Source organism: Lepisma saccharinum, chromosome 2 (genome assembly GCF_977018435.1).
Source record: "Lepisma saccharinum chromosome 2, izLepSacc3.1, whole genome shotgun sequence".
Lineage (NCBI taxonomy): Eukaryota > Metazoa > Arthropoda > Insecta > Zygentoma > Lepismatidae > Lepisma > Lepisma saccharinum.
The window spans coordinates 53,462,267-53,484,376 of record NC_139230.1 but is presented as its reverse complement, the minus strand read 5'-3'; the positions used below and the strand labels follow the sequence as shown (position 1 = coordinate 53,484,376).

The 22,110-nt window shown below is 38.5% G+C and overlaps 1 protein-coding gene across 1 annotated transcript in view; it reads left to right on the top strand.

The window, feature by feature from the left end:
- Nucleotides 1-1,202: 1,202 nt before the first annotated feature.
- The window catches only part of PQBP1 (poly-glutamine tract binding protein 1), a 65,059-nt gene continuing 44,151 nt past the window's right edge, over nt 1,203-22,110 (top strand). The window contains exons 1-2 of the mRNA XM_083117368.1: nt 1,203-1,439; nt 9,454-9,623. Coding sequence (XP_082973494.1) covers nt 1,367-1,439; nt 9,454-9,623 — 243 coding nt within the window. The 5' untranslated portion in view covers nt 1,203-1,366. The remainder of the gene's footprint in view (nt 1,440-9,453; nt 9,624-22,110) is intronic.

The following is a 22,110-nucleotide window of genomic DNA, read 5'->3' as shown; positions in this document are numbered from 1 at the left end:
TATGACGTTTTCCACACCCGTGGATATGGGTCTACGGAAATATAGAATTTATTATTATATTATTTCCAGACTGTAAGATAGCATTCATTGCGCATGAGGGTCGAAACAGAAAACGACACGTTCATATGTCGTATTCGCATGCTACTTGTTACTTCGGTCGGTCAGACCGAAGTGACTCGCTACAGGGGGAGTTCCCAACTAAGTGGCAAGCGACAACCTTGAAGCGGCATTTCAGTCTATTAGCAAGCGTTTGCTGCTAATTGTGCGAACAACAGATCTAGGCGACACGATAAGCCACACGTGTCCTTTTGTCGCTCAAAATGAGCCATTTCCTCAATAGCTTGCAACATGTTGCCGTGGTTTGTTGTTCGCGCATGCGCGATGCAATGAGTGTCTTTCTTTAGGGATATTGCGCACCAAAGCGGCCCGTGACACTTATCGCTTGCGGATTTCACCAACCGAACGCTGGCCTGTGCTGCCCGTCATGCCTTTACAATGTGAAATATTGCTCTTGATTGGCTCGTTTTCAAGCGACATGTGTCGCGTCTCGCTTCGGTATGAAAGTTGCCTTGGACCGAAGGAACCGTGTCGCTTTGGTGTGAAATCCTCGTATCGTTTGTCGTGTCGCTTTGGTCTAAAATCTCCTTGAGGAAACGGTGCAGTCAGCTTGTGTCCGTACGGTTCGAAAGGCTGCATTGATTACCGACTGCTGGCTTTCAAGCCAACCGACACTTGCGGTTTGTCGCCTCGGTATGAAATATCTCTCAGGATATTATATATATTCTAATAACATAATTAACTCTAATACACAATCCAATACCTGACTTCTGGAAAAACATTGCCATGTTTCTTCTTGTGTTACGCATGTTATTAATTTTATTTTACTTTTCTTTCCAAATTAATGCCATTTCGTGACTGCAAATCACTCCACAAATATAACTGTTTAACTGTTTCCATCAATTCACGTACCGCCTTTCAAGACAAACAAATCTACATAATATATCCCAAAAACTAACTAAAAGCCGCATTACTTTCATAAGAAAATTAGCACTGATACTGATCGCACTGCCATATATGTTCTCATCCGTCTCGTGAATCAGTTTCTTGGGTCAAGGCGCTGTACCATAGACATCGCTGTACTGTTGTGCGAAGAGGGAGACCCAAAGTTGATAGGGTCAAGAAGAAGAAGAGGAGGAAGAAGAAGATTTATGTAAACCGAGTGCATAGACATATTATTATAACTGTGGTTTGGACATACTAGAGTACTATATAGAGTGAATACATGAACATTAGACAGCGAATGGAAGATAATTAAATACCAGCATTTGAGGAGGCACCTTAACAAGTTTTATAAGTTGTGACATAAATGCCTCTTCCTGCTGCTTTAGCCTCACGATTGGCGAAACGTGGGCTCATTAAATCTGAGCAACATGAAGCAGGTGAAAATCTGTAGTTTATTATTTTTTATACTTCATTTATATATATATCTGTAAGTCATAAATTTACTAAAACATTGGCTAACTAAACATCATCCAAAAAGTATTCAGGTTCAACATTTTTAGTTCTGGAATGATCAATTCTTTGGGCAAAACAAAGATCTACACCGATCGGATGTATTTACTTCCTACTTCAACACATAGAGAATACAAGGCTAGAGTCTAATTTACGTCCTTCTTGCCTTTTGGTGGTAACAGATGAGAGTTAACAACACTGCATGCTCGTACTTGTGTCCGCGTTGTGAATGCGTGTTAAAGAAGAACTGATTCCAAAAACTTCTAGATAGTGTAAAATACGTTTATCCCCAGTGATAATTCAGTGCATCGTTCAAAACCGTGGTAGCAGACAGGTGTTGCGTTGCTCTCGGCATCTCTTAGGGTAGCAGACGGCCGGCGCTCTGGCATCTCTTAGGGTAAATAAGTTTTTCTTTTTACACTTTCTGTTCATGATAGCCCCACTAACCATTCACGGTAACGAGGTATGCCTACGAGGTTAGGTTAGGTTTCCATTAGCACTCATTTCACCTCGAAATATGTGCTTCATCATCGAAAAATATCCTCAGTACGTTCAATCATGCATATCCGAACAACATCGGTTTTTCTCGATTTTCTCCTCGAGGAAATTTTTCCTCACCTTGGGATTTAGTTTGTTGAATTCCTTATACAATAACCTTTCCAACGATATATGACACGTATTCCTTAGGAAAAGGATGTAAACTAAACTCTTACTGAATACAAAATAAATAAAATAGAACCACATGGAAAAGACCCTGCAGTCCTGTTTCCACGTACTCTAGTTGTTTGTCTGTATGATCGCCCCCGCTTGGAGGGGAAGGACAGAGTGGATCATGCTTCCTTATGGCCCTAGTCGAACGGGTGAAGGGGGAGGTGTGCGGGGAATTTTGTGTTCCTTGCAGGTGACTAAGTGCAATCGGTTACAGCATTAGTCTTGTGCCCGTTTCAAGAGGGGAGGAGGGTGAAACTTGTACATTGCTTGTTTGTGTGTGATTTCGGAGTTGAGAACTTCGTTCGCTGCGCTGTACGTTGCGTTTGACATATCCGTACATGATAGAGACATCGCCTTTGCCAGACAGATCCAGTGTTGCCAGTTGTATTAGAATTATGTTACACCAATTCTGCTAGATTGTTCTCTTTTAAAAGTATTACTTGCACGTGTTGTTCTTCTGTTCACTGTCATAAAAAGAAGCCTTTGAAAGCTGTGTTCTCTTGTATCATTACATGCATATTATGTGTGCTTGTCAACGGTGGTGTATGGATATTTAATGAAATTTTTAACGCCGCTGATACATGGGATTTTTTCCAGGAAGGGACAAGCAAGGTATTTTTCCAAGGGAGGGGGGGGGACGAGGCAGAATTTCCCCAAAATGGTATTACTCCCTTTAAAAAAAATTCTACAGTTTGAAGTTATCATGTTCCTGCAACGCTCTTGCAATAATTAACATATATTACTGTGACTGAAATGAAATTATATGCGGGAAATATGTACTTCTTGATTGACTTTCATTTCTGGGTGGCGTGGCCCCTTCCACTCCCTTCCGGAAGTCCATGCGAATGGAGAAATCATTCCTACCAGTCTCGGTTAATGGAATTATAAGTTGACTAGATTTGTTAAATCAATATACAAGAACAACAAAGAAAAATCCATAATTTTTAATTCTATGCATCATAAGCCACGAGAATCATAGAAGATCTATACTGTAATAATGAATTGAAGGAAACCATGCCGAGTTTTTATTTATAGTCTACCTGCTCAAGTAGGAATGGAAAGGTGCACAAAAAAATTACAAAAATGTATGTAAAAGAAAACCAAGTATTTCGATCAAGTTATTTCTATAATTGTAATAAACAATGACCAATTGTCCTTTCAACTAAGTATAAGTTTCAATTTGTTTTTTCCGGACTATTACCTTTGCCTTGCCTTTAATCGTATATTTCTCATGATCCGTAATTTTAAACAAATTCTAGAGAAGTCTGTAAAAAAAAAAATAGGACACCGAAACTATGGAAAATAAATATACTGTGATAGAGAAACAGACACAAAGGAAACACCAATGACATTAACGTGGGTCAAACCAACACCATTTGTTGTTGAAAGCTGAACTCACATCCTCGAACTCGCAGAAATATTCCCATGGAATTCGTTATTCATCTGATATTGAATACCCAATGATGCTTTCTGTTATGTAATAAACACTTATGACACTTCTAGTGTCAGGATTTTTAAAAAGTTAGATATGGAAACTGTATTTGAAATTAAAACGTTTTCTAATTGGTCGTGTTTATGGTAACATTAATAAGCATGATTCCGATTTTCAACTTCATACATTCAAAAATCGAATAGTTAAAATTAGCAACTTGAATTTCCAATTACTTTAAACTCTTCCTTTTCGCTACATTCAAAGTATCATACATAGCCCGAGTAAAAGAAAGTTAGTTATGGCAATCGTGCACCAGCGAGTGTTGTGCATGAACACTTGTCTGCCTTTTATCTTCCTCCTTACAAGTTGCTTCACCTTTCCTCTGCATGCTCCTGGGCTTTAGAAGGTCAAATGGATTCTCTGCAGTAGTTTTGGAAGTGTTACTCGAACCAATATTCCGGAATAACTTACTTCTCCCGTGCTGAACCAGAAGTTGAACCGAAATGAGTTTCAGTCGCGATTCCTGGTGGCAGGAAATGAGAGAGTGCTTTCATTCTCTCAACTTATAAACCCACAGGTGGCACATCTGCTATTGAAATATATTGTCCACAGAAGTAGTAGTAGAGTAGTAAAAGTGAAAATAATAATATCGCTCTAATCACAAAAACAGTCCAGTGAAGATCGAAGCTTCCCCTTGCCTCCTTCACACCCCTGGCCGTCCAGGTTTGCCACACTTCTTCTATGCTTCACAGTTGACACATTGTGGGTTGTACGTATGCGGTTCATTGTGCCTTCCCTGGTGTATTGTGTAAGCATTATTCCTTGCTTATTGGCAACACTGTAGGTGAGTGACGTAATCTTGTCTGGACTGTGGCGTTTGCTTTAGTAATAATCAGTTTTATAACAACAATAACGGGCGATTTTCAAATGGCGTACAACTTCCACTAACAAAATTACTAATGTACTCGGAACCTTTGATCGTTAGTTTTCTGTATACACTCGTATTATCCAACCTCGGAGCGCTCTGGAGTCGCTCCGGAGCAGAGTGGGCAAGTTCTTTGAATATCACTCCAGAGCGGAGCGTCAAAAGGTATTGTTCCTTAAAATTTCGCTCCGGAGCGGAGCAAGAAATTTTCCAACTTCCTCTGCTCCGATCCGGAGCGGAGCATGTCAAGGTAGCACTCCGCTCTGGAGCGGAGTGAACCATATTCTAAAATTTCGCTCTTCACTCCGGAGCGGAGCGAGAAATTTTCCAATTCCCGCTACTCCACTCCGGAGCAGAGCAGGCTAAGACATCGCTCCGCTCTGGAGGGGATTGAACCATTTCTTAGAATCTCGCTCCGGAGCGTTGGTCCGCTCCGCTCCAAAACCCTGATTGTATGTGGGTTGTTACTGTAGACCTTACCCTTTAAAGAACTTTTCTAAGGATGGAAGCGGCCCCGCGTCAAATGACATGGGTACCTGGGGGAAACCCTGGGGGGTAAAGGTGGTCAGGGGCATGTTGCTGATCACATAACCCCCAATCATGACCGGATCAAGAAAGTGTGGGGTGTTACCCCCACACCCCCTATATGCCTTCATGGCATGGTGCTAAGCACAGGGGAGCACTTACCCTTTAAATTACCCCACAAATAAAAATCACAGGTTGACAGATCGGGTGATCTGGGAGGCCATAAACCTGCAGAAACTGTACGTTCTTCTCCGAAAGCTTCATGGACGTATGACATTGAAAACCGTGAAGTATGCGCCGTAGCGCCATCTTGCTGGAAGAATGCATACTCTCATTCTTCATCCGTTAGCTGCGCTATGAATGGTTGCAACAATTCCGTTACATACACTTGCGAGTTCACAGTGTTGTGAAAGAAAATGGGGCTTACAATCCGTTGGCCTGAAACAGCACACCAAATACCTACTTTCAAATCATGCAGATGCACCTCAAAGCGTTCCCTGGGATTGTCTGTTGACCAATAGCGTGTGTTTTGAGAGTTCACATACCCGCTAAGGTGAAACCATGCTTCGTCTGAGTGGAAGTAAAGATGAGGATCCAGATAACCATCAGCAACATTCGTGAGTAACGATTCGCAATAGTGTTGTCGTTGTCCGTAATCCGTAGGTTTTAATGCTTGCATCACTCTTACTTTGTATAGTCGCATATGTAACTGCTGCAACATGTTCTGGCATGACGTTCATTTGATGTTTAGTTGGGAGGAGAGACGTCTAGTTGATTTCCGTGGACTCCTTACCATAGCCTCGTGAACACGTTCAGTATTGTCCGGCGAACAAACTGTCTTTACACGGTTACGTTTGGCGTTAGCGACTGAACCTGTTGCTCTAAATTTCGTGATCAATTTCTGCACAACACTTTTCGCAGGAGCAGCTGTGTCTGGATATTTTATCGTGAACCTTTCATTTACAGTCTTAAATGATTTACATCCGAAGTACGTTTCAATAATGAACACTCTTTGTCCGATTGAGAAAGGCATTCTGCAGCACTTCACAACACACTTTAAACCAACTAATGACAACGCAGCACTGATCACTCAATCGCTGCTCGACATCATGTGACCCCGCTCAAGCACCACCCTAGCGGTAAGAAATAACACGTCATCACCCAACGTGCAAAAAAAATTATTGTAACATAAATGCAGCTCTTACTTGCTTAATGTTCTTTTTATATCATGTATAACACAGGGCCTCTTTTATCTTGGCCACTCTGTTTAATTAAGCATTGTGTCCATATTAAAAACACTAAGTTGCTGACCAAGGCAGTTTTTTAAGATATAAAAACACTAAACATGTAACATTGTAGTTTGGGTATGGTTTCTTGTACATCCTGTAGTATGTTTACTTTTAGTACGTTGAATACTTATGTCTTGTGTGGCATCATTTTTTTGCTTTTCCTTACAAGATTTTACAAGTTACATGTGATATTGTTTAGTAGTGTTAATAATATAATTGGGCAATACATTGTGTGAGCTACTTTTTTGGAAAAAAAATAATTAAAAAAAGAGTTGAGAGTTGAAATTACTCATCCTAAGTATTCAATTTCTTTATTTATCCAAAACAGGTTCTTTCATACAAACTCATTTTAATAGGTTGAATTGGGTTTTGCAACTTTTCTGTGATTGTAATTATTATTGGTGTGAGACTTTCTGGTTTTCCTATGTTGTACTCACATCGTTTTTCTCATCATTCTTCCATGAGGAATAACTTTGAGAAACAGTTTTGTAAACCGACAACTTTTCACATGCTTCATCTGTAAAATTATCTACTTACAGTTGGCATATTTTTAATTTTTCTTTATTTTTTCATAAGCTCATGAAAATAGAATATTGGGGTGCATGATTCATATTTAATTATTGACTTTACAGAGTTAGGTAAAAGTTGAGACTTAACTATGATTTAACTTTTGAATCATACATGGATTCAATTTAGAATATTTTAGTGGGTTAGTTTTTTAATATATTAAAAGTTTTAAAGATATATAAAATATATTTTCTTCAGTTAATGTATTTCACATTAGGAATGCCATTTAAAATAGGAAGATTTAGGACTGCACAATGGATTGCATTTTTGGTTGGACAATGCAAGTATTGAATGCTTTTCAAATTCATTGCAAACATGTTAGGAAGTATCTACTCAGACATGAAGCACTGTAAAAATGTTTGGAGTAAGTGCTCATGTAGTAGATGAAAGAGGCACTCCCAACTGGGGAGGTGAAAAATTGTGTATAAAGAAGTCTCCTGTATATATTGGTTTGGAAGGAGATTTTATTTGGTACTAATTGTTTTTATTTTACCTCTCCCAGCAGAAGAAAAAATATATAATTTTGGGGTTTATGTTTTTCTATAGGCCTCCCCACTATGTAATAACCTGCCTGCAAATGTTAACATTTTCATGTCGGAACACAGTTTCCGACAATTGTTAAGATTGTATGTGTAACTAAATTTATCTGTGCCATCTTGTATTGTCTTGTTTTGTTATTGTTTTCCTGTTGCTACAGTTTCAGTATAAAATGGTCTTTCAGTACTGCATCTGAAACTTTAAGTAAATAACTAGACATGTGATTCTATACTTACATTACCTCAATTATATATTGTGCGTTAATTCTATAATTTATTTGTAATTAGTCCTGTGGTAAAAATGCACAATGCATTTTGTATAAGGGCTGAAATTATACAGATGCCAAGATTCAAATTGATACCAAAGAATAACCACAGATGCATTTTTGTGTCTTTATTAGTCCTGCACATGCATACTACAATCATTGTTTCCAGAGTACATCGTGCTACGATGCCAGGGGTCCCGGGTTCAAATCCCAGCATGTTTAGCCAAAAGTGGCACAAAAAGTGAAGTAAAATAAAGCAAATCAATCAATCAATCAGTACCCAGAGGAAGGAAGAGTACTTTAGTTAAGATAGTCAATATGAGGAAGATGCTTTTATGTTTTTGACTGTCAACTGTGGCACATTTTATGGTTTCAATTCGGTTTGTTTTAAAAAATGAACAAGAAAAATATTTGCATGCTAGGGCATAGCGTATTTCTTTTCTTTCTCCATGGCCTTGTGAACTGCAAAGTAAATATTATTTCCACTGCATAATTTTAATTTGGAAACCTCTTGGGAACTTCAATGTTGAATTTTCATATACCAGGTGGGTAGCTTTAAAGTTCTCCTACTCGGACCCCTCTGGAGCCAGTTTGAAACAATGGATTGCTGTGAAACTTGGAAGCGAATGCTGATGACGATAATAGTTGAGATATTTGACACTAGGTGGAAATGTGTTGCTGAAACAGCTGTCACTGTGTGTTGTGGATTCACTGATTTAATTCTGGACCCTGTTTGCTTTGAGGAGTTGACACTGCAACGTCCTGTCATGTGTTCCATATGCTCAACTCCTTGCACAGCATGCTGTTCCTGCCTGCAAAAACAATGATGTTGAGAGACCCTGTCTTCATGCAAGATGGAGTTAATCGACATGTGAATGATCTGCTTTGTAGCAACTTTGGCAATAATTGTGTCATCTCCAGAGGTTTCCCAGATGCCTGGCCACTCTGTTCTCCAGACTTGAACCCATGTGATTTCTGGCTGTAGGAATCCTGTGTTTATCAGCCACATGTATTGACTGCCAGAGCTGAAATCCAGCATAACATGGCATGTAACTACCATTCTCTGGGAAACACTTCAATTCGTATGCTTCCAAAGAAAGGGTCATTCATGCTGACGGTGCAGATATTGAACAAAGCTGTACTGGCATCAACTGAAAATAAATTTTTTCATGTCCCAACTACGGTTTGTATTATTTCAGTGCCAGATTTCCACCTGGTGGCAAAAATTTAAACTATTTTTTCATCACCATTCACTTTGCATGATCTACATAGCCTCTATACTAAGATTCACCACAATTTGTTTCTTTGAATGGATTCCAGAGGGCTCCGAGTAGGAAAAGTTTAATTCTAACCAGTTGGTACATATTTCAATGACCTGAGTAATGCTACATGTTATTGTCTTTATTACTTGTTTATTGAATACAAACGGAGTTTCTTGATCATTCACTTCAGTTGCTTTTTTATTTTTGTATGATTAAATACAGTGCAACCTTTATTATATGTTTTAAAATTTAAATAAATACATTTTTAAATTGCATCACTAAAGTAATTTTAGCATTTTATTGTATTGAGACTGGTAAGATGGTGTGTATTATGCAGGAAAATATAAAATTCTGAAACATATAATTGGGTTCCACTGTGAGTGACAGTCATATTGAATAATAATATTTTGATTGCTGCATTTCTGTAGTGTCTGCTCCAGTGACCCCAGCTTCAGAACCAGACCATGCACAAAACAATACAGGATCTGGAGAACTAGAGGAAGAAGTTATAGCAGAAGACTATGATGATCAGAAGAAGGATGTTTTAAATAACAATGTAGACGGGTACTTGCCTCTCGATCCAGAAAAAAAATTTAAGGTACTTCCAGGTGCTTGAGTTCTAGCACTAAAATATAGGTACATACTAAGCTAGATATGCATTACTTTTAGCACATTAAGTTGAAAGTACCAGTAGTTTTAAGATATTTTTCAAACGAATAATCTATACTTTATGTTTACAGTTTTGCAACACAAGTACGTCTTCCTGCCAATGTTTAATAAAGAAATATTTTCCCTTTTGAAACTTTGTAGGATAATGAAAATCACTAAGCTTGGCATGGATGCAGTAGGACCTTTCATTTAATACCTGGGTAGACATTTTTTTCTTCAAAATGACATCAAAGTGGACATTGAAAGCTGCAGTGAGATATAGCAATGTCTGAGGATGATGCAACAGCAGTTGCGTGACTATAATCACATTTCAGTGTAACATGGGAAGGAATAGTTTGAAGGTGGTGAATGCTGTCTCGTCGAGTAATGAGATGGACTAATTAAAGGAAAAGTAATTTTCTGTTTGCTTTTATGTGCAGCTTGACAAGTGGGTCACAAAACCCCATCAAACGTAGCAGCAAGCATTCAGCAAGAATGCCATAAGTTGTAGAACAACATATGAAAGACATGCTTCTTTTAAGGCAGGTAGAATGTCCATGATTCATTAAATACAATAACTTAGGTGCTCTTCCATAAGTTGGAACGAGAGAAAAATTAAAGATGCCATGGTGTCGACTGACAGTTCAAGAAATCACAGAAGAAAAAGGAAGGAAAGAAAGAATGAAGGAAAGATGCAAATTGTGTCAGCAAAATTGTGGCTTCTCAATCAGTAGTAGAAAGAAAATTGCTATGAAATTTAGGATGATCTTCTTTCCAATGCAGACAATGATCTGACATTTCTATCAGGGGCACGTCAAGCATCCGAGTGCTCAGCGAGCAACGTGATCATTCGGCTACTTTATGGCCAAATGGGTGTTGCTTTTCGAGCGCTGCTCACTTGATCGCTGAGCGAACTTGAACCTTGCTCACCACAGGTTTGAGCCACAGAATATAGCGTTTTTGTGTTTCGATCTCGTGAGGCAAAGGGAATAAGAGGAAAACTGTATGAGGATGGCAGGGTGGCGAGCCACGAGTGGCGACCAATGAGGAAATATTTTTGATGAACGGCTTGCAATATCGTAATTAGAGAGGAAGTCAAGTAACAGAAGGTGATGTAATATTCCAGTTTTGGTAATTGTATTAAAATGAAATTGTTGTTTATTCCAAATATTAAATATTCACCGTAGTTTTGGAAAGTTGTGCAAGGGTGTGAGAATGAAAATTTCGACAGTTTTGTTCACATCAACTATTCTATTTCCATAATTAACAGCTTTTCAAACACCAAAATCTTGTCCACTCGATGCAGCCACATTGATCACAGATTATTCAAAGGCACTGATATTTTGATCAATGAGCAAACAGCATGAAGTAAATGATCTGTCTGCTCAACGAGCGAAAATCTTGCTCAACAAGCAAAGATATTGCTCACCGAGCATCCCTCAGATACTTGACGTACCCCAGGTGTTTGATGACCCAGAGATGAATAACATGTTATTACGGTGGAATACACCTTATTGTCGTCTTCTTTCTGTACCCCTTATGCCTTTACAGCATTAGGGATACCTTAACTCACTGCTTCCATTCTTCTCTGTTTTTTGCTATCTTCTTGATTTCTTGGAATGGTACAGATCCCACTTTTTGCAGTGAAGTTGATCAAGTCTCTGCTAGTTGTTAGATTGTTGAATACCCATTTTGTTTGTGCCATCTCAGTCACATTGTTATTTTTTATATTACCAAATATGGAGGCAGGGCAAAAATAACTGCTCATGTACTGAAAATAAAAAGGATAGTCCAACATGATATATGGGTTAACACTACTACATATACCAATTATCGTAACTATCCCCTTAACTGCTCACAATGTTGTTTTTGGAAGCCGCAAAGGAAAACAGATGTAAGCGGGTCCAGTTCCTCTCCGCCAGTTTCAAAACACAACATTCTAAATCCAGAGGTGGAGAAAGGCAGGGTACTTCTATTCCAATAGTCAAAAGCATAAAAGTGGCAACTGGTTGGGAGTTTTTGCGGATTTGTCTAGTCCCCTCCCAACGAGTTGTGCAAGTATGCCCATGGAAAAATCAGAAACCAGTTTGCACTTCAACACATACAATTTTCTTCGTACCAATACGCACACACCTTGAATAGTGAACTGATGTCACAAACTTTCAATACTTTAATTATCTATAAATCAAAGGTTTGCATTTATGAGTAGATAAAGAATTTTATTTATTAAATAAGTATTCATTTCAACATTTCTATGTTTTTTTCATTGAAATTCGTTGGATGCAGCCCCAGCCCGTAAACCCCCCACGGTTGGGGCATCGAAATTTTACATGGTTGCATGCACTGATGTTCTACCTGCAAAACAAAAGTTATCCCAAGTAGATTGGTCCCATAGTGTCAGAGTTATAACAATTTTATGAATAATATGCAAATTGGCTAAAATTCGCTGTTTTGAGTAAAAAAAACAGAGTTTTACGTTTTGCCTTATTATTCAAATTGTATTGCATCCACAAACATGAATCGGGGTGTAAGGGGTGACCTTCCACGTAGTACACCCAAATGTCAACCTCACTTCCACGTTAGTGCACCCTGGACTTAAAACTAACGAGGCTCTGGCGACTGGCTCCATGGCCAGTATAATTTTGTTTGTATTGTCTTGTTCTTTTGTCCTTATGTGTCCTGAGTGCCCCTTTACAGCCTCAGCTTTTAACGAAAGTCAGAATATTTTATGATTTTAGTTCTGCAACGTTAGAGTTGTTATTTGTAACGATAAGGGGCTGGACCCCATATAATGTGATGGCTGCAAAATAGCCTTAGTGCTGACGCACCCATAATTTTAAATTCAAATTCAAAAACAAACATGAATCAAGTTTCATTCTGTTGGGGAAGGTCCATTCTTTGAAAAAGAAGCAAAAGTTCTGGTTTTCTCCCCAAAGTAGCTGGAAAAAAGGGGGGCAAACTACAAATTTTTATGTTTTTTTCATTGAAATTCGGGGGATGCAGCCCCTGCCTGTAACCCCCCGCGGTTGGGGCATCCATTTTTACATGGTTGCATGCACTGATGTTCTACCTGCAAAACAAAAGTTATCCGAAGTAGATTGGTCCCATAGTGCCAGAGTTATTACGATTTTTCTCCATTATGTATACGAATTCAAATTTCGCGCTCAAAGCCTCTGCGACACTGGGCTTACTTTCGTCAGACCACACGGCGTACTAAGGGTTAATAAAGTCAATTTCAATATAACAAAAATGGTTTGATAATTTGTGATTATTTACAGCTCAAAATTGGAATATCTACATTCAATTAATTGACTTAACAATTGATTGATTGATTGATTTAGTTTATTTTACTTCGCGTTTTGTGCCTCTTGGCTAATTTGCGAAGATGGGGATGAGTGATGAAATGATGAAATTGATGAATGGACATTCACAAACAACCAAGCCCGACCGGGATTCGAACCCGGGACCCTTGGCATCACAGCGCGATGTGCTAACCACTCGGTCACAGGGTCAGGCTGACTTAATTGAAAATGGTATCCATAAACAATCGAACAACTAGCTGAGATTGGATCTAACATAATATTATCTCTGGGAGGATTTGTACACTCATTTACAATGGGTTCCAATCCTTAAGGATTGATTCAAACAGTTACACATTAATAAATATATACAACACAAAACTACAGTACTTACATTCATGTTTTTAGTAGCTTCACCCCGTAGAGAATCATCATGCCCAGTAGAAGGATCTCGTCGCGGATGTCTACGATCACAAAAATGCAATGTGAAGTAGAATACACTGAATATCTTTTGTGAATAATCTATTGAAAGACAAAATTGAATTTGACTGTCTGCATTTGACAAAACTCTTTAACTTTCATCATCGTCGCTGGACTCCCATGTAATTGGGGAAACTTAACTGATACCTCACCCATGCCACAGATTGGTTTCACCTCAGCGATAGGCCAGTTATCTAACACGATGTCTTGAGAGAAGTAAGGCATGAACTTCTGCCTGCCTAAAGCTAGATTACTGAGAACTACTGTGAACTGCTGAGAACTGATGAAGCTTACTCCAGTCATGAGAAGCTAGATCAAGGATGTTGCCAGGTGGCAGCAGTGTGCCAACAGTGAACTCCTTGATGAGGTGAGATAACAAGAGAAGGAAATAGGCGAATACTGGGGAATCTGATTCTTCTCACATGCACTAGTGGTGAGAAGGAAGTGGGATAAAATATGAATAATGAAGTCCTGGTATTAAATGTTATTGTTGAAATTTCAACTACTGCCTGTTATTTCTTGCTACTGCTTGTGGAAAAGTAATTGTTTACCATTGATCAGAAGGGTCCAGCACATTGTTAGTATTTAGCTTCAGTCTTCACTCAATAAGCAGAGTTTAGAATTTTTGACAAATGAGTGGGTAGGGGTATTGGGAATTGAGCTGTTTCTCAGTATTGTCTAAGAATATTGTGTTTCTATTTTTGAATCCGAGTACCCCTCATGGGCAGGCGACCCATATATACCAACTTGAGTCCGTTTGCGGTGGTGGTCCTCACTTATCATTATATTTTGGTACTCAGTGCCATCTCCCAAAACTTGGGCAGCACTACTACATCAAGTAGCAGGGTTGGCCCGGGTGGGCCCATCCCAGTTTTCCCCATGTGGGTTTTTTCAGAAAAACCCACCAAAAAACCCACTCAAAATAGTGTTTTTTTTTTTCAGAAAATGTTGTAATTTATTGCTTTAAATAATTGTAAGGTTCTAGAATTGTCAACATTTTGAGAAAACTTGTAAAATAAAAGCTTGGCTAAGCTTATAATACTCAAAATAATTAATGTGGTACAAGTCACAGTAGGTTTTTTCAGGATATTTTTCTCAAATCATGCTAGAAATAGACTTTTAACAAATAATACGAATTTACATCCAAGAAACAAAAAAATCAAAAGGGTCTGAAATATTTAGATAAAACATTGAAGGAAGAAGGCTTATAATTTTGAAATGTGGTAGTACTTTAGATATCAGTCACTTCTGTATGTGCACAAGCCACATAGTTTCACCTGTGACGATCAACTTTTACAGTAATTTTTTCCATGAATAAAACATTAAAAAAAAAAGAATTGAGTACATGTTATTGAAATGTCGTGAAAGTAGAATAAAGTTAATTGTGGTATAATTAAACCAAACACTTTTCAAATGATTCATTTCATTTCTTAAAATTTAGTATGTGTGCAAATTTTCTGTTATCTTTCAATGCCTTCCACTGAGACAGTGACCCCTCCCTCCCTCCAGTACAGTTCATTGATTGAACGTAATGGGTTGCTTGCCCATGTAGGATAAATGTTATTTGTGGTTAGGAGCTCTATGCCCAAGAAGTCGAGCACACTCATAATCTACCACAATTTCTTTTTATTTTAAGTATAGCGGGTTTGGGGGTACTCAAGCAAATACAATGCATACATAACAGTTATACTTTCATATTTTGACATTTTCAAACCTTTTTAGAGACTACAATTTCGAGCTTTGTGCATAAAACTTTCAGGAGCATTGTGACATTACTTGCACTATAAATTGCCTTCAGTGTCATTTTCAACAGTGGAAAGAAGGATGTATCACATGGAGACATATCAGGGGAGTATGTAGGGTATGGAAGAGCTGTAATTTTGTGTTGCCATAAATTCCTAGACAGACACAGCAGTATGTGGCCTCATGTTCTTATGCAAGGGAAATCATTATCCTGAAGCCCATAGGTCCGGTTTGTCATCTCCTAATTGCCTCTTGCAAATGTTTCAATGCACTCACATAGAGAGTTTAGTTTATTCTTTCACCCTGAGACACATTGTCATCACTCATCAGTATGAGTTGTTGATGGCCTTCCGGAGTGAGGCTCATCCTCCACTGACTCCCTACCATTTACAAAATTCTTGTGCCACTCAAACACTCATGCTCTTGATAACGACTGGTCACCATGTGCCTGTTGGATAAGGTTCCAGGTTTTCGTGGCTGTCTTTCCTAATTTCACTCAGAACTTTATGTTCACACACTGTTCCATTTTCACATCCATACTCTTATCATCACCAAGAACACATTACCGCTGCAGCAAAGACACCTGTGTCACCTGGCGAAATCTCGTGGAAACACTTTCAGGTTGCAGGAATAGCTGCAATCAATCATACCACCTGCTGCAAAACTGATTTCTAATTAATTTTAATTCTACTTCCAATTGTAGCCTCTGTCTCAAAACTTTCCAGAAAAAGTATTTTCACATTGTGATGTATCATCTCCATGATAATTATCATGGTTGTGATATACACCAAAGTACCAAAAGTCATGGGATACCTCCTTTAGCCCAGTAAGGTGCAGCAACTCAACATGGCATGGCCTCTACCAGTCGGCGGAAGTTCCCTGAAGAGATGTTCAGCCATTCAGTCTCAATGGCTACCCATAATTGTGTGGTTGTTGCAGGTGTAGGATCTTGTACACGAATGGATCTTTTGATCATATCCCAAATGTGTTCGATGGATTTCATGTCTGGTGATCTAGGTGGCCAAATCTTTTGTTGGAATTGTCCATCATGGCCCAAGTGACATGGCGCATTTTCATCCTGGAAAATCCCATCGTTGCTGGAGTACATGAAGTCCATGAGGGGCTGCAAATGGTCACCAAGCACCTGTACATAGCAATTCTCTGTCTGATTGGTTCAATTTGACCAGACATCCCAAAACAAACCATGTAAACATGCCCACATTGTTATGGAGCTACCACAAGCTTGCACATTGCCTTGTAGACAACTTGGGTCCATGATCTCATGGGGTCTGCACCACATCCGAACCCTACCATCAGCTTATATCAACTGGAATCATGACACATCTGACCAAGCTATGTTATTCCAGTCATCCAGGGTAAAGAAATGTGTGCACAAGCCCAATTGAGGTGCTGCTTCTGATGGCACTCTAGTCAGCACACAATTTCATGCTGTTAGTAAAGGCACTCTAGTCAGTCTTCTGCTGCTATATCTCATCAATGACAAATTTTGCTGAACTGACATCACAGACACGTCTTTTGTATGTCCCTCATTGACTGTAGATGTGATTTCATGCAGTGTTGCTTGTCTGTTAGCACAGATGATTCTGCTCTCCAATGTCGCTGATCACGGTCATTATGCAGACATGGTTGGCCACTGCACTGTCCATGGTGGGAGATAATGCCTGCAGTGAGGTATGCTCAAAATCAAACAAAGGGCATCACCTCTTATATCTAAAGAAAAGAACGCAGTATTGAATTGGAAACAGTGCAGTGTCAATGCCGAAGCTGTGTGCAAAACTGGAGGAGAGAGCTATCAAGGTTGCCAGCACGCGGAGAGAACAAGCAGTGTTAGTCAAGAGTCTTCAAGGAACTGATGTAGTGCAGTGGCGTAGCATGATTCTATGAAAGGTGTAAGGCTTCCTTAGATAAACCTGATCTGAATATTGCATAAAGAAAACCCAAAGATATTTTAACTAAATAGAATCTTTTTGAATGTAAGTCATGCATGGGCATACTCAATTTCAAACATAAAATGCACACACTCTATGTTAACAATTATAGCATATGTATGTATTACTTAATGAAAATTCTCATTTATACTGTAACTCGATCCGACGATCCTCCATCACGTCGTCGTAGAATCGGGAGTTTCTGGTCAATGTCTTTAGCAGCTCCCTTCAATGGATATCAGTCCCAAGTCAGATTTCCTTGCCTGAGTCTGTGTGCTGCATTGAAATGTGTGAATCCTCTTCAGTGCAGAAAACTACTTTTCCACTGACGAGCTTGAGGCAGGAACAGTGAGGAAGAATTCTGTTAGTTTGTACACTTGTTCAACAGCTTCATTCAAATGGGTAGTACACAGGTACTCATGAAGTTCAAACAAACTCTTTACTCGATATTCAGAATAAATTACCTGTAGCTCAACTTTCAACTGGTAGCAATTGACAATTTGCATACAGCTTAGTTAAGCACACGAACTCTTCTTCTGGAAAGGCCATGTCATATTTTTATTCTTATTATTCTTTTTCTTTCACTAAAAAGCCATTTGTGGGAAATGCGTAAGATACAATTTGCAAATGCAAATGCATTCGAAAATATTACTCATTATCATGGTTACGATATTTGCGCACATTTTTAAAAGCATATCAAGCAACTTAGTCAAAGGAAAAGGTAAAAAAAAAAATCTGTAAATCATAACGCTAAATATTACGCGCATGCTTTTAACATTACGGGCAACTGGGATGCACGTGCCTAACTTTGCGGGTGCTGCTGGATCTAGAATTGCCAGACATTCCTCTTTTATCTTTAACTTCACTGCTTCTAATGAAGGTAATATCCAACATTAAACCATCTCTTTGTGAACTTAATAGTTAGTTTACACATTTAAAATGACATCCCTTTTGTTAGCTACACCTCCCCTCAAGCATTGTTGAAACAACATGGGAGTCGATTTTCTTGGTTCTCTTCCGACCGTGCAAACAGACGCAGCGGGGACAGAAATCTCGCCAGATAGTACCCCCTCGTAATGCACCTTACAGTGCGTGAGAATCGGGGTGCCCTGTCATTGGTTGATAATATTCTACGTAAGCAAACACACCTGCCATGGGCGAGTCCAAATCATTTCTTCCATTCACCCACACGTAAGTCCTCTCAAGAAGCCTTACAGAGAAACAAGTCAAATCAAAACAAGTCCTCAATTGTTTTGTTAAAAGTTCTACTTGAAGTCTGATATTGCTATGTGTGTTCAAGCGATAAATACGGGAATGAAATACGTTTTCTTCAATAATTTCAGCTTGTAAGTTGGACTTACAAGCCTTACGTGGACACTACGCCATTGATGTAGTGTTTCGTTCTTTGGTCAGTTAGCCTCAGAGCTCACAAGGAATCAGCTTCTGAGATGACGATTGTTTCACAAAATATATATTTCCTCCATTAATGCATATTGGTTGATCCTTTGTTCTTTTTTTATTGTGGTTATCATTAGCACTAAAACAAATATAATAAGAAAAAGAAGCAAGGATTGTCGTTGTTTTTGCAATTGATACTGATTTGGTAAATTTGATATTTTTTTGATCATTTTCTACTTTTCTTGGTTAATTTCAATTACAGAGGATGAATGATGGAGTGACGAAATAGATGAATCAACAACACAAGATCTTCAAATTATCGAAGGTTCAAACACAGGGTCCCTGTTTTCATATAGTAGTGCACTAACCACTCTGCCATGGAGGCCAGCACTAGTGAAATAATTATTGCAACAGAAAACATGCAATTAGAGCATTTTATGAATTAAGGCAGATTAACAATTGAACGTTCTCCTGCTCTAATTAATATATCTTGTCATAATATTTACACATTGCCGTTTTGCAACACAGAACCTTGACTCAGCACATGGACATTTCCTTGTCTGTCTCCTTTTTCTCATTTCTGTTATATTACATTACCTTTTTGCCTCCCGGTTTAATTGCGGCGTTGGAATTTTTTTAAGTACACTTTATGCACAGGTAGGCTAATCGGGACTGGATCTACAGTTTAAAGTTGGATCCGAACCACTATGTGCTTCCAGCAGGTATTGAACTCTGGACCCCTTGATTACAAGGCAACAACATTAATTATTGGCAATCTCCACCTAGTAATGATTACAGGATGGAAGAAACACAGATACATCCATGCTTTAAACATGGTTTTTGCTTAAGACCTCTGGCTTTGTAGCACATTACGCCCTACCATGTGTTGTGACTATCCAAAAGTGGCAGAGAAGCGACGCTACATAATAAAAAATCAAATATAATTGTGATGGCAACTATCATGTTTTTACATATTTCTTTTATATTTTTATACATGAAATCTTAAGACTATTATGTCATGGTTTGTTTCGAAAAACTATTATTTTATTTTTAAATAGGGTTTGCTTTCAATTAGCAAAAACCATGATGATCCTTGCAATCTAATTTCATTCCAGTATTCTCTACCTTCTGTAGATGCAACTGAATGAAATTATTGTAATAAAAGACACACACTCATATGCTCACATAAAACATGGGTTTTTAATTAATAGGAATGGAAAATAATTCCTATGACCATAGACATATACATTGCATTTGATGGGAGACAGTCAAAACATTTACGTGAATGTTGACCCGGCGGACATCCTGGGAACACTTCTTTGCACGAAAATCACACTGTGTCCACAAAATTTATGACTGTACAGTTACTGAAAGTAATATAAATGTGCATGCACATTTTTATTAATCATTCACTATTCACAAATTTCATGGTTACAGAGTTTTTGGTATTTTCATATTTTCAATTTTTGTACCTGTAGGTTAAACATGATGGCAAGGATAAGTGGTGAAGGAGTAAAATGAATAGCGGAACAAAAAAAACAAACACATCCATGCGTTATAGTTAATTCAAACCTAGGATCCTAAGATAGCTACCCACAAGGGCTGATATGTCAACAAAGTAATTACTGTAGTTTATAAATATCATATATGAAATATGTGGCCTTCACTATCTTTTTAATGTATAAGAGAAATTCGTGCATTTACATAGAACTAAGACAGTCCGTGTGCTCTTTCCCCTCGACCCGTTCAGCTCAGACCATAAGGAAGCATGCTTCACTTTCAGAGTTATATTTTTTTAAATTTGAACAAACAATTTTAGTTTACTCTTCAACCGTGTGTTTTTCTATGTAAAAGCTTTCACATAATTATCATCGGCGGCACTAAGAACTAACTGCGCAGTGCATCAATTAAAGTGTAAGCTTTAAAGATTGATTAAGCACATGATGATGATGAAAAATAATTCATATTAATGTTTTTCGATAACAAAGAAACCATAAAAAATTCAGGGCAAAATGACTGATTGGTTGATTTTATTATTTTACTGCACTTGTGCCACTTTTGGATAATGGCAAAGATGAGGATTTAAGGTGGTAGGATAAAATTGGAAAGGGAAATCACAAACAAATGGACAGGACAGAACACAAGCCTCACAGACCATTTTATACAGGTTGTGTGTTCAGATTCCAGAGCCTCATTAGTCTGAAAAATTTGACAAGAGTAGGGAACCTATTCATGCCTGGAATTTTGATAATCTTTATCCTTCTTTCATTTATTTATTACTGAGCTAGATCATTCCCATGACACTGTGGAGGCACATAGTGGTTCGGATCTCACTTTAAACTGTAGGTCTAGTCCCAATTAGCCTTACTGTGCATAAAGTGGACTTAAAACACCAACTCAAACCATGACAGCAATTAATCGAGGGGAATAATGAAAATACGTTCAAATAATAAAGAAATAGGTGTCGGTGCCCGCACCCCATCCCCCGCCCCCAGTCTGACAAAACCAACAGAAAACAAGCAAGAGACAAGTTTACATGCAAAAGCCTACATCTCAGGCTACTTGTCTCGGTGTACTGGTGGTCTGCAATGACCTTCACTCTCTGTTATCAAAATACAGGAGTAATGAAGTGTTTCCAACTACATTTGCATCTGTAATCTTGGTTCACCCTTGACAGTGTGGATCGAGGAATATTGATTGTCTGAACAACTTCAGAAATGGAGTGTCCCATGCTCCTAGCTCCACCTATCATTCTGCGTTCAAACTCCGATATCTCTCGGCATGTAGCCATAATCACATTAGTCTCAAGTGTCACAAAAGTAAAACTGCAAGCACTGATAATGATCTGCCTATTTTTACAGGCCTCCCCCATGGTGCAGCGGTAGCGTCATTGCCTTGTAATCAAGGGGTCCCAGGTTCGATACCCGGTGGAGGCACAAGTGGTTTGGATTCCACTTTAAACTGTAGGTCCAGTCCTGATTAGCCTTACTGTGCATAAAGTGGACTTAAAACAGCAACTCAAACCAAGCCTATTTTTACACCTGTTGCAAGATGCTAGCAACCACGTGAATATTTGCATACTGGTATCCCATGACTTTTGGCACCTGAGTGTATATCTTGACCATATGTATTGCATCGTCTAACAGTATTATATATGAACCATGATTTACATTATTCAGGGCAGCAAGAAAAAACTTCTCCCACTGTATAGTTGCCATGTTGCACTATATTATTTTCAGAGATCCAGAGTTTTAAATTTTGTATTGCACTAAAATGAATGCAATTAAATAGTTAAACCTTAGAAAACTGGAAATCCATATTTAGCACAGGAGTGCAATTTGTATCTTATACTAATGTGAATGCAATTAAATAGTGAAATTTTAAGAAACGGAAAATCCATGACTGCCATATTGAACTTTTTAATTCTCAAATATACATTTTGTATGGGAGAGTGGGGGTTGTCAGTGTTTTACAATAATGTGAATGGAATTAAGTAGTGAACTTGAAATCCATGTGCACCATTTTGAACTTTGTTTAGTATAATTACCTGTTGAGGATATCCTCATGA